Source organism: Sander vitreus, chromosome 20 (genome assembly GCF_031162955.1).
Source record: "Sander vitreus isolate 19-12246 chromosome 20, sanVit1, whole genome shotgun sequence".
Lineage (NCBI taxonomy): Eukaryota > Metazoa > Chordata > Actinopteri > Perciformes > Percidae > Sander > Sander vitreus.
In genome coordinates, this window is record NC_135874.1 from 11,054,873 (window position 1) to 11,071,581 (window position 16,709).

At 40.7% G+C, this 16,709-nt stretch overlaps 1 protein-coding gene across 2 annotated transcripts in view; it reads left to right on the forward strand.

The window, feature by feature from the left end:
* Positions 1-4,812: 4,812 nt before the first annotated feature.
* Positions 4,813-16,709, forward strand: part of fermt2 (FERM domain containing kindlin 2) — a 46,329-nt gene continuing 34,432 nt past the window's right edge. For both annotated transcript variants that reach the window (XM_078277111.1, XM_078277112.1), the window contains exons 1-2: positions 4,813-5,066; positions 6,561-6,718. In XM_078277111.1, coding sequence (XP_078133237.1) covers positions 6,562-6,718 — 157 coding nt within the window. In that variant the 5' untranslated portion in view covers positions 4,813-5,066; position 6,561. The remainder of the gene's footprint in view (positions 5,067-6,560; positions 6,719-16,709) is intronic.

The window sequence follows — 16,709 nt, forward strand, 5'->3', positions numbered from 1 at the left end:
TTCTTTATTTAAAAAAAATATATATATATATATTTTCCAGCCACCAGACGTGTCGTTTCCTAATTGACATTACTCATGAATTTACTCCAAAAAGAAAAAAATTGGAGAACTGGAGACCGCAAATCAATGTTTTCTAAACATTTTTTCCTTATCATGGCTCTTGCCTTAGGTTTGCCAGAGCAGTTCTTTTGAAAAAAAAAAGAGAAGAAAATACTCCTGTAATGACGGATTGTGCGTCAGTCGAATGTGGTCCTTTTTAAAAACACGCCTGGTAATGATTATGCAGAAGTTAGAAAAAGTACTCACTTTGCATGCTATCATATTAATGGTAAATGGACGCTGGAACAAGACGACATTGCAGAGAGTGCCAACACACATCTAGGAAACTGCTTTGTGTTCTTCAGTGAAATCACTCATGATTGGTAATGGATTCATAAGACTTTTGCAAGGGATGAAGAAATGGAATTACTCTTAGATTTAAGTTAGTCATGTGACAGACTTGATTAATTGTCAGTGTCAAATTTTCTTTTGTGTCCTACTTGTTATAATATGGTAGTTATATGAGAGCTTGCTATGCTGCAGTCTGCTGGTTTACTGTTCCTCTCAATCGGGAGCTGTTGTTGACTGGTCTACCACAGAATGGAATCCATTTATTGGTATTTAATGTCTGTCATTTATGCAAAGGCCTACTGACTGAAACCAGGATGCCTCTTAAATGACCAGATATGTGACCAGGAAGACGTATGGAAGCAGGGGCAAATACGGGAGAGTGATATGAAAGTGTTGGTTCTTGGCCATTCATTGACTATGAATTGCACAGAAATGATGTAGAAAACAGCCAGTTGTTGATGTGTTTTTTTTTGTTTTTTTTTGCTCAGCATGTTTTACATTGCAGCAGTAGATGCAGAAAGCAGTTTAATATGTTACTTGGACATTAGGCATGCAGTTTATCTTGGAGACCTTAGACATGTAATGCAAAATACAAGGACAGTTCCATTGATGCCTCTGTATCTTTAAGTCGCAGTGTGTGAGTTCAGACACGGCAAATACATATTGTTAGAGTGTGGACAGGCCATGACAATGACAATAATGTTCCTGCCGGTGTTTGTGATTTGGCTGTGTTTCCAAAAATGTATGTGATCTTTGCATAATTTCCATTCTAGCAATTCTTGACTCGAGCACAGATTTTCCAGCTGTTTACTCTGCTTGAAAAACAAAAGAAGCTAAAAGAGAACTAGACTGGAGAGCATTAAAGAAAACCTTTGTCAAGAGACATCATACTTTTGACAAAATGAGCATTAAATGCACAGCATTTTGAATGATAACAGTATATTTTTTGTTAAAGGAACCACAACCATCAGGGAAATGTCCGTTTTAAATGTTTTGTTGACCAGTTTGAAGCCATCATTAAGGAAAAGAATCGCGCACTGTCACAGATGTATTGTCGTTCTTTAAAATGTTCAGAGGGGCCTGCAGCCATATGTAATCGGTCACTGGGTGAAATTAGAAGAGAAATAAGCATTGAAATCGATCGTGAATGAAATGTGTTCGATTTGTGTCGGATACCACTGTTGCTCTAACTTGGATGTCTCCTGAAAGTGTTTTTGTCTCTCCTTAGAGCTGTGCAATAACCCATGCCTGTAATGGATTCTAACTGCCATCCAAAGCACTGTATTTATTTCCTTTTATTAAAGCATTTCTTTTTTGGATTCGGTGAATTCTCTTCTTCTTCTTAATCTGTCATATCCCACAGATAATAGTACGGGGAAAAAATGTAACTTGTTTATGCCGTCGCGTAGGATGAGGTTGAAATCACCAGAGGACGATGGTATCATTGCTCATTTCCAGACTGATTTTGGAGGACAATAGAGCGGCTTGTTCGTCTGAAACTCAGATCAGATTCTTTCCAAGGCACCCCCTGATGTGAATAACAAGGCTGACTTATGGATCGTGAATAGGCCGCATTGTAATGCACAAGAAGTTGTTGCTTCCACATGAGTTACTGGCGCTTTAATGCAGTTTAGCAACATCTGCAAAGGCAAGGCTCACAGACGGGACCATTTAGAACGGAGGTGATTCTCATAAATAATGCATTTGGCCCTGCTGTTCTATGTTTGACCAGAAGAGGTCAGTCATCTATTGGTAATACTGGAACAAAGACCCCTATTGACCATCTGTTGTCCAGTGCCCTTTCTCCATTTCTATTTCCATTCATTGCCCTTACCTAATTGAGCTATTTAGACACTTGTTAATGCTCTCATTTATGATTGTGTGACTTGATCAATTATGCTTTTAGGTTGGTAAGAGCAATGTTACAGTGGCGTATACATACAAAGTTTCACCCACTCAAATATCACCAACTACAATCCAAATGCTGAGAAACTTCCAAAGGTAACTCTTGCAGATAGTGTAAACTTCCCCTTAAACCCTCCACCTCTCTGCCTCTTCTTTCTCCCCTTCACCTCCTCCCTCCTCATCCACATCATCAGCCGCCAAGCCATCTCTCCTCTCCATCGGACTCTCCTGCTCTGCATCTGACTCACTCAAATGTTTACTCTGCAATTAAAACACAGCCTATAAAAGGCAATGGGTCGGGTGCCAGACACTGATGAGGGGGTCAGACCAGCAGGGAGAGAGGTTATAAATCGCTTTGATGCCGAGCGTAGTCTGAAGGCCCAGATTCCTGAGCTGGAGGACTGTAGCTGAGCTACCGAGCCAGAAACACTGATGATTCACGGATGTTTACTGCAGATCACTTGGAGAGTGTGTGTTGGAGTGTGTATTGTGCCGCTGCTTTGGAAAGAAAAGAGACGGCAGCCTTTTTTCCCCAGCTGATCATTTGTTTGAATACACTCATGAAATGCCATAATTCATCTGCAGCAGTAAAGACGTGAGCAGCAACCTGCAGACAATATAATCTTTAGTGTCTTGCATTTAATGGATGAAGAAAGCTCTGATCGTCTCACACTGATGATATGCTATGGTATTATTTTACAATGACCCCATTACAATTTTGAACCTGGTACATAGGGGGAAAAAACAGTTAAACACGTGATGTTGACCTGCACACAATTATTTTCTCATAGTTACCAGAACTACTTAAACAGCCACGCTATTGCATTTTACTTTCAGATTCAAAAGCACTTCACTTCACCAACACTTGCTGCACTTCTCCATCAAATCAGAACACTACCATCCATCACATATTTCAAAAAGGCATACAAACTGTTCCTTCTCAACAGTTACACTTGCACACATTGATTGCTCATGTATTGTCCAAGTCTGGCTTGCACTGTCTGTATTGTCATTTTTAGTTGTCTGTATCTGTCTAAACCATGCTAGTGTCCTGTACAAATGTTTCTGTCCTCATGTGTTCTATGTTCTATGTTTCTGCAGAACAGGAACCTGCTGGAAACCAGTTTTTAAACACGTGTCAGGCCCATTTATATTGTAACTTAATATTACTTTTAACTTTCCTGTATAATAAATGAAAAAAAAAATAAACAAAATGGTAAAAGGGCTATATTTGGTAGACGGCTGCAGACGGTTTTAGATGTCTTAAGTCTATTAGCAAATCAAAGTAAACTGTTGTTGAGTTTCAGTAATTTAATGAGTATCTGATTCACTTTAATGACTGACCTTATGTGGGAGCAGACAATAGTTTGTACGTGCAGAAGGAAATGAAAATGTGAAATCAGGTGAAACTAAGTGTATTTATGCATTTCGTTTACTTTCCATCTCTACATTTTGTAAGAAGTTATATTTTTCTGCTGCTGTATGTACTTGTTACGCTCCAGAATAAAAAAAATGCATTAGATAAAATTATGAAATATAATGTATTTTTATACTTTAAAACCCTGAAGAGTATGTGAAGTAGTTTGACATTCCTCCACCTGGACCAGCTTATAGCATGCTGCTTGAACATATGTGATGTGTCAGGAATGAAAGTAAATATCTGTATACTTTGGCACATTTCTGTACTTTGCCATCTTCAACTGGGGCTTTAAGTCTAAATGAATTACTCTACACTAAAAGCAAAAATGGAGAAACTTTTCAGTTATTAAAACTTTAAAAGTGACAAAACCAAAATGCCTTGTTGTTTTGTGCTGTTACTCCCGGGGATAAAGACCCAAAAGGTCCCTGTGTGCTGCTGCAAGGCTCCGCATCACTATTGCCATAAAAGGCAGCTTTGGCTCTTCACTGCATGTCCATTATCCACATAGTGTTGAATAGTGTGCTGTGGAGAGCTGCAGTTTGACGAAATCTGTAATCAAACACATATATAAGCGCAAGCCTACCTTATTCTGTTAACATTTACTTATTGTATTGCTGAGTTATTTTTATTTATGTTTTATTATGCTTTACCAAGCTAACAGTGATATTGACACTAAAACTCACATGAATATCTGATTTTGGCAGACAGTTCTTAAAAGTGTCATTATATAGTTAAGGTCCAGAATACGATTTAATATTCGATCAAATGATGAAACATTATTGATTTGTGTAGTCTAAACCCTCCAACAGTATGTGAAGTAGACTATTTAGAAATAAATAAATAAAATAAAAATATCATGAATTCCTGATATACTTTGTATTTCTACAAAGTGGCTCTCTGGTGAACAAAAAAGGTCAAAAAGGGAGAAGTAACCCACTACTCACACTCACAGGTACTGTGTAATCCCTGTGTGTGTGTGTGTGTGTGTGTGTGTGTGTGTGTGTGTGTGTGTGTGTGTGTGTGTGTGTGTGTGTGTGTGTATACGTGTGTGTGAGGTGACAGGGGGGCCAGTAGGCGACCAGAAAAGCTCCCAGTATGAAAGGAAAAGTGGGATTGGAGGAGTGACGTTATCTGCTGCTGGAAAGAGGGAGGGAGAAAGAGGGACGGCTGGACTCCATTAAGCCGAAGCCTGCAGGAAAACTGTTTGGGATACTTCACTTCTTCAGCGAGTTATTCGGGGATTTCTTACTGTTTTATTGTCTAAAAAAGACTTTATACATGATTTAAAGAGGGGGGAACTTGTTCTGTACCGTGTAGTCGACTGTTTTAGTGTTTTTTCGTCTTTGTGAAGGTGAGTACACTGATTTAAATGTTCGTCCTCAAAGCTTTGCTCGTTCGCCTCTGAAATAGGAAAACGGTTTTTTTTTTGTTGTCGTACCGCTTATGTTACATTTAACCCGCGCTTTAATTAACAACAACTTTGCTCATTTGAGCGGTTTGGTCGCCTTTAAACACACTTTGAGCTTAACTTACTCCTTTAACGACCGACTGAGTGAGTGTGCATGTAGCCGGGTGAGCTGTTGTACGGACTCGGCTTACATAATTAACCCCTCTGCCTATTTGTAAGAGTGCCTTTACCGTTATTTTTAACAGGTGAACCTGCACTTTTCCGGAGATAATAATGCCAAAGATCCTCGTTGAACTTGTAGTCGCGGGCCTATAGCCTTTGTTCTGCCGTGTTTATTGATTAGACGGCTGTTTTGATCGCCAGGCCACTCTAGACTGGACAACCGATCAGAAGAATGACAGATAGGCTATAATGTAACTTTCTGGCAGGGCGCGTCTTATTCCCAGCAATAAGGATGAGGAGAGTCATAATGATGATTTGGTTCACCTTCATCACTTTTCTAAATCATCCTTGGGTCATATGTTCATTAGTGAGCTAAACTACCTCATCTGTTGTAGTATTTCCATTATTAACAGTGTGCTTATGTTGGGAGAAGTACTTCTTACTTTACTAAAGTAAAAGTAGCAATAGCAGAATGGAAACATATTTCAATATAAACACATGTTCTGCTTTCAAAACTGTACTGAATCAGCAGCAAAATATATTTAGAATACTGTATGTAAAGTAGAAGAATTCACAATGAAGGATACAACTTGTCAGGAGTGGGCAGTATCAATAAAATCCACTATCATGGCATATGTAATTTTATAGCCTATCAATGGAAAAATGACTTAAAAATGTTTGTGGATAAAGTGATCAAATGGAAATGTCTGTTTTTGTCAAATAGTGTATCCATGAAACTTAACCACTATGATGCAAAAATCATAAATTTACAATATTGCCTACAATGTAGTTTGTACCGTGCTCGGTAAATGCCTACGTTGTTCAAACTCCGCACCTTCAGTTTGTAATGCAAGCTTTTTATTATAAATCTGTAGTCTCAGTACAAGTTGACGGACATGAACCCTGATGACATCACTGTGACATCAGCCGGGTTGCTGTTTCAGACTTTGTAAAACTCTTTTAGATATTGCACAACTATTGTTACAGGTTGAGTAGTATCAACCTAGATTTCTCTGGAGTCTTTCGTTTCCATCGTTTTATGAACTAATCACACTGTCAGATACTGTAAATACAATGGAGTATAAATGTATATGTGCATATACATATAAATGTATATGTTTCCCTGGAGTAGAAGCATATATTTAGATATCAAAGTACTTAAGTAAAGTACTCTGGTCAAGAACAGTACTCCAGTAAATCTATTAAGTACATTATTTCTTTCCAAAGAGTCGAAATGTTTCTTTCTCCCTTCCTGACTGTGGGTCTGTTTGGCAGGATGGCGCTGGACGGGATCCGGATGCCCGATGGCTGCTACGCCGATGGGACATGGGAATTGAAGATGCATGTCACCGACCTCCACAGGGACGTGTCGCTCAGAGTAACTGGAGAAATCCATATCGGCGGAATCATGCTCAAACTCGTGGAGAAACTAGGTATGCATGCATCCGCGCTGCTGTCATGCCATGGGCCAGAGCAGTTCACTGTGGCTTTTTCTAAAGTGTACTAAACAGGCTTAATTGGCTAATTTTGACACATGATAGAAATGACAGCAATCCACCGTGTGCAGTCTGCAGATTTAAGATGCATTCCATTTGTAATAGAGTGGATATGGTTGGCTGTACCTCTGACCCTGTACCATCCTAAGCAGAATTGCAGAGTCAATGGCTGATTTGTGTTATCTGTTCATATTTTTTTTTTTTTTTTAAATAGTTATCATTCTGAGAAGTGAGATTCTACTAAGTAAACACTTCTCTTCTATGGAAACATGTTTCACAAAACTGGCCAAAGTTAAGAACAGACATTCTCCAACTTTGTCAAGTCTTGAAACTTAAAAGTATGCTTTCTGCCAGAAACGCTAAAAAGAAAATGCCAGAGGTTGGGAACAAGCTACATTATTGTCTTTTGGCGATAATAGTGAACTGTTTCTTTTCTGTTTAATACATTTTCTAATTGTGCAGACTATTTAATCAGTATGGAGATTTGTTGCTTTGACCTTTTGTTGCATGACACCAGCGCACTGTTATGTAACTGCAGTTACGCACTTGACAAGTTTGGGTGCAAGTAAGCATAAGAGTCCTCTGTTCAAGCCACTTGAACACACTGCCCTGTTTCGTGGACGCTGGAGAAAGTTCAGTGGTGGTGGCAGTGAGATTTGGGAGTGACAGTGTGTGTTGTTTGTGGATGGTGCTTGAACGCTCAGCATTCCTGCAGCGCTCCAAGGTTTTATTCCCTGCCCATGGTCCCGTTTTTAGCTCTCCTGTTAGAGCGCCACATAATTGAGGTCTTTGTTCTCTGTGGTCGTCTGTGCTGAGCAGCATCTATGCTAGGCGAGTGCAGTGTTGCTGCCGCGCGTGGGACGACATGAATTCATTGGTCCTCCCACCTCACCTCCACTCCACTCCAGGCCTGGCCTTATCCGTTGTTAGAGTTGTGTTTGCACTTTTTGTTAAGGTCTGGTTGAAGGGTAATGACCTTTCTTGATGTGACACCTTCTCTGATGTGTAGTGTGGGGAAAGTCTTTCAGTGGTGGCTATTTATTTGTGTCACAAAAGTTGGATAAATGAGGCGTAACAGTGTAGTAACTTTGTAATATATTTTAATTGTTATTGAAATCAATTTTGGTTTCATGTCAAGTTGACAAGTTGGCAACCACCATCATGGTGTGATGGGAGTCGCCTGCTTTTTCTTTTGTTTTCATTCTTCTTAATTTCTGTTTTCCTTTCCTTAAGGATGTAGCTGTTTTGCTGATGACTTGTCCTTTTTTTATCTGCTCAGGATTCCAGTGGTTTGAGATCTTAAGGCAGTTGACAATAGTTTTGATTTGTTGACCATGGTTGGCTGTTGGTTGTTGTTGTTGCGCCAAAGCAAAATAACAGGACGCAGGTGTGCATGGTTGTTTCACTGTCTTATCAAAAACGTACTGTAATTTAGGGCTAGGCGATATGGGGAAAATCAGAAATCCCATTATTTTTTACCAAAGACCTCGATGTCGATATTGCGATGATATTGTAAGGTTGACAACTGGTGCTTTCACAAAATATCTTCACATTTAGATTTTAGATAAATAACCATCATAATGTGGATATAATGACTAAGTGGTTAAAGGCAAATAATAGAACAGGTAGAACAGGTACTGGTAAGTTCAGAAAATGAATCACTTTACTGTAATGCAGACTTTGAAACCAGGAAATGACAAAACTTACCATGTAACAATATTACGATTATTCAAAATCTAAGACAGTATCTAGTGTCATATCACGATATCGATATCATATTGATATATTGCCCAGCCCTACTGTAATTCTAGCCTTGGTTACCATTCCTAAACACATTTAAATCCCCTCCATGTTATCGTGCTACAACCACCATTACTGCAGTTAAATTAGCTTACTGTAGTGTGCTTAAAGGTAATAGACCCTCCTACCGAGAAGCAGAACTGATATTAAACTGCTCTGTGAGAGTGTATTTGTGCCTCTCGACTGGTTTCACAAAGTGAGTGTGGGGACATTTCATTTGACTGCCATCTCCCTCCTACCCTGAGTCAACAGGTTGTTTTCCATTGTAATCATTAACCTGCCTACAACATTGGTTTTCCACATGCCACACCGTAGGAAACGGTACAAGTGACGCACAATATTTAGTGTTTGGAAGAGGCGATGATATGCTTTCAGTAGTCAATAAAATATACATTTTCTTAATGATCATTTGGGACAGTTTAGATGAAGCCCTTTATTCAAATTTGTCCAAAAAATGTCATTTTAAACCAGATTTTTTTTTTTCCAGTGGAGACCTTCCTGTAAAAACCAACACTATGCCATGAATTAAAGGACAATTCCGGCGCAAAACGAACGTAGGGGTTAATAACAGATGTGTACCCACTCTGTCGTTCTCTGGGACATGTTTTCATGCTAATCGAATGTGTTTGTAGCTTGAAACAAGCTAGCATGGACCGCTGATTAGCTTACAATGCTAGTATTCGGGGCACAGGGAAAGTAAAAACAAATCACTATTTATACCACTAAAAGGTGGAGAACTTTGTAAGTGTACAGACAGTTTATTAAAAAGATAGTTTAGGAAGGTATAAATAGTGATTTGTTTTTACTTTCCCTGTGCCCCGAATACTAGCATTGTAAGCTAATCAGCGGTCCGCGCTAGCTTGTTTCAAGCTACAAACGCATTTGATTAGCATGAAAACATGTCCCAGAGAACGACAGAGTGGGTACACATCTGTTAATAACCCCTAGGTTCGTTTTGCGCCTTTTAATGTGTTAGTGTACAATCTGAGGTGAGAGGAAACAATCTGTGCAAGTTGATATGAGTCAAGTTATGAGATTAAAGAAAATTGTAAGCAAACAGTTCTCATGCGACGCCCTTCTGTGTGAAATAATCTTCAGGTCTTTCTTTTGTCAGTAACCTGCCTCTCTGTATACCTCCCAGCTCTCACTGGTGACAGTGGTGCACAGTCCTCACTGAACACCTCTGAAGTGCTGTCCCATACCCTTTGCTGATTACTTGGTTATACATAGACACTGTACATGTGCAAATGTACATGCACGCGTATTCATGGCGCTGTGAGAAGGCACACGTAGATAGTTTAGAGTTTTGGCAGGCAGTGCGTCGGTCTCACATTGAAAGGACATCCTGGTGCAATGACCAATCTCTCTCTGTCCTTCCCCCCCCCCCCCTCTCTTTCTGTCTCTCTCGGCCTCCCACACTCCAAAATGAAGGACCTCTTGTGATTCAGTAATTGCTTTCCACGAGGCTGACGGTGCTCTGGATATTTTTCTATCAAACATTTGTTGCTGTATGCCGTTTAAAAAAAACAAACAAAAAAAAACCCTGCAACCATTTGTGACTGTTTTCAGAAGAAGTACGTGTTTGTGTGAAAATGTTGCGTCAGCTGTCCTCTGTACGATGGCCGGTGTTCTCATTAGTAGTATTTGTGCGCATGTTTCTACACGTGAGCAGAGTTGTGTGGGCTGGTGGGTGTGTCATGCCCACATGTATCCTGCATCCATCTTTCAACTCTTTCTGTTGGCTGCAGATCGTTGGTCCACATTGCAGGCTCAAATGGCCTTCGATAATGGATTAAATATACAATTGCCAGGAAGGCACTTAGCTATTGATCACAGTAGCGAACGCTGCTTCCATTTCCTCTGCAACCCTCCAGGAGAGCAGTATTTAAAGCCAGCTGATTCACCCCCCCCCCCCCCCCCCCCCCACTCCTGTAAGCCTTTCATCCCTCCTCATCACTGCTGCTTTCTCTGACTTTGTTGATCGAAAATTGTAGCCCTCCTCTCTAAACGCTGATATTGCCATTTAGAAGGGAAAACAAATAATGCACAAATAGCATTAGCTGGCGGGAGATTTATTGGATTTAAAGGGATTGTTCCCAAGTTACATTGCTTTTAAGTCTGCTAAACTGTGGCTTACAGTAAGTGCTTAAGCTATCAATGTTTCACACGAATATATTGCTATTTTGCACAGGCTTAAGGTGGAAAGGCAGGCTTTTGGAGTGAAGATGGTGTACTCCATGCCCCTGGACTCAAAGCCTCCGACTGTCAAGTCATAGATGTTAAGAATAACACATTTTAGCTAATTGTGCAAACCACTGAAAAAGCAAGTCTTGGAATTAGCAGCATGAGTAGTTAGCAACTGTAAATGATCGGTGAGAACGCTGTTACCCTACTGGAGGTACCCTGGTTGTAGTGGCTCTGTTCAGCCTCACAAAATACAGCTGAGGGTATAGGGACTGGATGGAGTAGAAAATGGAAGGGAAAGAGGGGGGTGGAGGGGGGGTGTAGTGAGAAGGGCCTGAGCTTTCTCTCTCTGTCTTTCCTTCTCGTTGTGACGTTAGCCACGCTGCTAGAATTCCATAAAAGTCTTCGATGAAGCAGGAAATGACTTTCAGGGTTTGGCATGTTGTTCTCTGGCCGCTGCCGTCATTGCTGGATTTTCTGCTGTCTGCTCGATTCCTCCTCTCTCTGTCAACTCCCCCTTTTCCTTTCTCTCTGTTTTGACCCTCCTCTCTCACTCCCTCCTCATCTTAATATATTGTGAGTGTGTGGCAGCAATGTCTTAATGTTTGACATTACTTCTCCAGCCACGTAGCAAGGCTTAGCAATCAATAGAAAACACTGAAGTACACATTGTTCATTTTCTCATGGTTTCTGAACCAAGTTCACGTACGCTGACTGTTCAATGTTCCATAAATAGAACTTGAGCAAACTAATTTGTCTAGTGTGACTCTGATACTTCATGTGGTTGTTTCCAGTAAGGGGCCTTTTAGTTTTTGGCTGCCGTATCACCAGCTAGCCGCAAAGAACTTTCCCTGCATGTCAGAGAACATGTGTGTTTTGTATTTGCGATGACCTACATATTTACATCGCGAGTGAATCGGCGAATGGCATCATCCTGCATTCACTACAATTTGTAAGAGCAAATCACATACGGAATGTATAGTAAGTAACAATAACTTGAATGTTTTCATTTACACCCCTCTGTTCAGAGGCACGTCTAACAAAACCGCAAATTATAGTTATAATGTTCAATTAGAATTGACTTAGAAGGGACTGTAGTGTTTCCTCTGAGCAACTTTGGTCTTCAAAATAATGCTTTAGTTTTATCAGCTGTTTGTGTTCCGTGTCCTTTTTGCGATGCCAAAATGCTGTCTGCTGGAGGTTGTGGTGACCAGAGGGAGATGGCTTCGGTTTGACAATGGAGTGCAAGTTTCATTAGGAAACGGACGCGATTTAACACAGGATGCTGAACTTCCTCTGGGCTTTTTTTATGCGCCTTCTCCCTTGTGCCTTCCTTGCATTCCCGCCTTCCCGACCTCTCAGTGTTTATGGCATTTTTTTTGAAGGATTATGATTCTGTTTGGCTGCGAGGAAAGACGGATCTTCAGTCCCTGCAGATATTGAGATGAAGAGCTTAGATACTGTAGTCATATCTGTCCTGATGATGTGAGAGGTGTGGACATCTCTTTCCATTCAATATCACACACCAGGGAAGAGTGGGAGACTTCTTTGATAGATGGCTATACCCACTTTCCCTCTACTCGTATCAGCTTGCCATGACACACAGTTCAGATATATATCACCATGTGTAATGAGACTCATTGATTGCGAGTGTGGAGCCCTCCTAAATGTCTTGGCATTACGAAGTGACAAACGGCCTGGCAGCCTGTGTGATCGTCCTGCTCTCTAATCTCTCTGACAGGAAGTAGTTAGCCTAAGTAGCGGTCCTGCCCAGGCCAGAGCTTTCCTGTTTCACTCACAAGATGCTACGGTGATTGTGCTGTTCTGTTCTCAGACTTGCACATGTGCTCACGCATAGACCCCAACGGCCTATTATATTTACATACATACTCATTGTTTCCCATAGAGAGTTAATTTTAGCAGCCCACACCAAACTACAAGATTTTTTAAATGTGTTTATTATTTCTTCCTGTCAATATTCTACTTGGCAGTGCAGAGAGTTGATTGAATAAAAAGTTAGTCAGAATGTCACATGTGCTGGTTACCTCCCGGCCTAATTGATGCTTTAGTCCTATGAAAGCGAATTTAAAGGAGACCGTGTAAAGTAAAAACTGTAAAAAGTAAAGTGGTAGTAAACCTGTGCTATCCTACCGAGTTAACTACTTGCACATCGTACAAGAAGAAGTTTCTGTTACGACTGAAATAAACTTGACTTTGACAGCTGTTGGTTTCGATGTAGTCCCTCATCATGGGATCACGTGGGAACAGTATCGGCTGCTTAATGCTGCAAATATCACGTGATGTAAATGTCGTTTCCAGTTCTTTCTATCACTCTTTGTCCGCTTTCATTAAGAACTGCTGTGCTTGTTCAGGACAATCTAATTAGCCACGTTTGGCATCTGAAACATGCAGTGGCGCAAACTTTCATGGCTCCTCTGGGAATCTGAAGCCTGTTGCTTTTTGTCCCTCTTACCTTCCTGTAGTGGCAGGCAGCGCAGTAGATTCATCGGAAGGAAATGTTACAGCAGCATATTGTTGTTACAACACACACCTGTGTGCCACTGGAGGAAACTGATAGGTTCTCAGATTACATTTCATTCATTTCAACCTGTCCCTGCCTACAGTCTCTGTACTGTCCCTTTTACAGAGAAAAGCTGCAAGAGAGGTGTTGGTTTTCATAACCAAGGGATGAGACTTTATTATGGCAGTTGTGACAGAGCATAACTTGTTTAAATGATTTCCTTACAGCTCTGTCAGGCTTAACATTTCTACATTTTTAACATGCCAGCTAACCTAGTGTTAACGCCATTTGCCTCTCATTTAATTTTTCATTTGCGCCACAGCAGGTGCATTTGTCTGAAAAACCTCTCAAAATGATGAAAATCGTTCATCGCGTCATCAGAAGTGATGTCTTCAAATTGCTAACAAACAAAAATTTAACCCAGAAGCAATTGTGCTCAGCAGCCTCAAGTGTAATTTTACCATGTAAGTTCTCCTCAGGGTTTCTAGAGAAATTTACTGGGGAGCAACTGAGCTTCCTGTTAAACTCACAGAGGCATCAGTGTGACGGCGTATCCCAGTCCGGAGGGGACGTCTGGCAGGATGCATAACTGGATAGAAGGACTGATGAATATTGAATATCTGCTCCATTGATCTTAGTCCCTGAGTTTCTTTGTAATGTCATTATTCCACCGGGCCCCTGAACACCTAATCGTATAAAGCTGTGTCAGGGCGGAGGTGGAGTACCCCCACTGTTTTGCTGTGTTTGTATTATGACACAAATGGATACAAACTATCCGTCTCTAAGGAGGTTTCCTCTAATAGCACTCCTGGCCTCTCCTAATGTATCAAAGCCAGTACTGTTGCACTCTCTTTTTACTCTTAACAGGCTGGATGCGCCCACATTTCCTGTTAAGATTTCAGACTCACTCCACTCACTTATTGTCTTTTATTGGGTAAAGGGCCTGGTTCTGGCTCCACTAATTTACCAGGGGCCCGTTTCAGAAAGCAGGTTTAGTGAAAACTCTGAGTTGGTTAACCCTGAGATGAGGGAAACTCTGGGTTTTTGGTTTCAGAAAGGGAGGTTAATCGAACCTCCCTTGGTCGGAAGCATGCAACCTAACCTGGTCAGGAGCGGGCTTTCTTCAATAAACCTTGAGTTTCTCTCAGTCTCCTCCCTCTGACACAGCGCTCTCTCATTACCTCATTCATTCAGTCTGTATCAGGCGCATTTTAGCGGAGTTTGTTATCTGCATGAATAAAAAAACAGGGTTGGTTTATTAACCGTGTTAGGCAGACTATAAAACGTTTTTATTCCGAACATGGCATTTCCTTGTGTCGACGATCCCGTTGATGAAGAAGCTGTATTACTTCGCAGGGAGTTAAGCATACGTTGGGAGATGATATTGAGGCCCCAATTATAGATGCATTTTAATTTCCAGATAACTACCTATTTGAGCGGTATCGTTTTTCTTCCCAGTCTGTCAGTTATGTAGCTTACATAACCTTATCTGTCATCATATCACTAACGTCACCCATCGTGGACATGCTCTACATCCCAGTAGATTATTTGTGTCACATTATGTTTTTTTTTGCAAACGGCTGTTTTCATTACAACATTGGTGATGCGGAGCATTTTAGTAAAGCCACTGTAGCAAAGCGCCGTCAGAAGAGTGTGACTCGCTCTGAAATGTTTTTTAAACGTTTTTGTATTGTTCCCTGGACACAAACCAGTGAGAGCCATTAAAAAGAATGAATTATAAATTATATTTCTGTTAATGATCATGGTGCTCCAGGCTCAGAATGGGATTATCTTACTTTTTCGCCCGCAGGATTGCACCTAAATGAAATTATAGGTGTAATGCCATTCCAGTTTTCACCAGTAATATTATAGGTTACCTGTGATTAAATATGAAATGAATACACTATATTAGAGCTTAGGCATTGACTCAAGGAGAAATTTTCTCCCACACCAATTCTCTCTCTTTTGCAGCAGCCGCTATGTTGCTTTTTTTTTTTCAAAAAAGTTCAAACTCGCTGTATGTGCGCATGAGTATTTCCGTCGACCAGTTTGTTTGTGGTTGTTACCATGGTGAATCGTAGTATCGTGGCTCCATTCATGCTGCCTTTTTATTGTGGTGGTGCACGCGCTTAGCTCTAAGTCAACCTACTCCAAGTTGATTGAACCAACTCAAATCAGCTGTTCTGGAACCCGAAAACTCAGTTACCCATCTCAGGGTAAATCAACTCAGAGTTCAGGGTTAGACTCAGAGTTTGTTAAACCTCCTTCCTGAAACAGGCCCCTGTAGACCTCATTTGTAGCAAAGCAGGTTCATCTCATCCTCTGGATTTGTCAGGTGTAGTGAGACCTGAGCTGTGATGCACCAAAGGTTGGGTACTGTCCAACCTCAGATGGAAAGCCTGAGTGTTGCCAGCGTTTGGCAGGGCTTATCCTGAAGCATAGCCCTAGCTCATTCTCGAGTCTTTAGGCTATAGTAGGGCTGGGCGATATGGAGAAAATCAAATATCACGACCAAATACCTCGATATCGCAACGATATTGTAGTGTTGACTATTGGTGCTTTCACAAAATATTTACACAATGAGATTTTTGATAAAAAAATCATCAGTAATGTGTATATAATGACTAAGTAGGTAAAGGCAAATAATAGAACAGTTACAACAGTCTGGTAAGTTCAGAAAATGACATCACTTTACTGTAATGCAGCCTTTAAAACCAGGAAAAGACAACACATATGCCATATTCCGATATCCAAAATCTAAGACGATATCTAGTCTCATATCACGATATCGATATAATATCGATATATTGCCCAGCTCTAGGCTATAGCGTATTTTGGATTTGTGTGTGTGGGGGGGGGAAGCAGTAGTGGTAGTACAACACTATTAAATCAATATCTGCCACAGTGTCCCCTGACTCCTTTTAGGCCAGCCATGACCTTAAAGGATCTCTCACTTTGTATCACTGACACAGGGCACAAACGTGATGAACCTTTTTGTTTTTTATTTTTCTGCAGCCTAAAATGCTTTAAGGGCAGCACTAAGTGTCCCTTTGTCTAAATGCTTTGTCAGGTAAAGTTTGACAGCTTAAAAGGGTTGAGGCATGTTTTGCATATTTAATGCCTGTGATAAGTGACCTGTTTGACTATTGGCAGCAAGCTGAGCTGTTGTATAATAACGGACTGAAATGAGCTCAGCCAACCTCGTTCAACTCAGGTTGTCAATGGAAAGCACTTGAGTTTTAATGGTATTGGTTAGTGAATACCAGAAGGACACAGCTACAGCTGGAATAGATCAAAATATTAGTCAATGATTTCTCCTTTTAAGGGGGTCAAGAGTCAAGAAAAATGATATGTTGCCAGTATTACACAGACCGGATGGAACAGATGCATCGCAAGTATGACTTCTGGATTTAGTTATGTTGA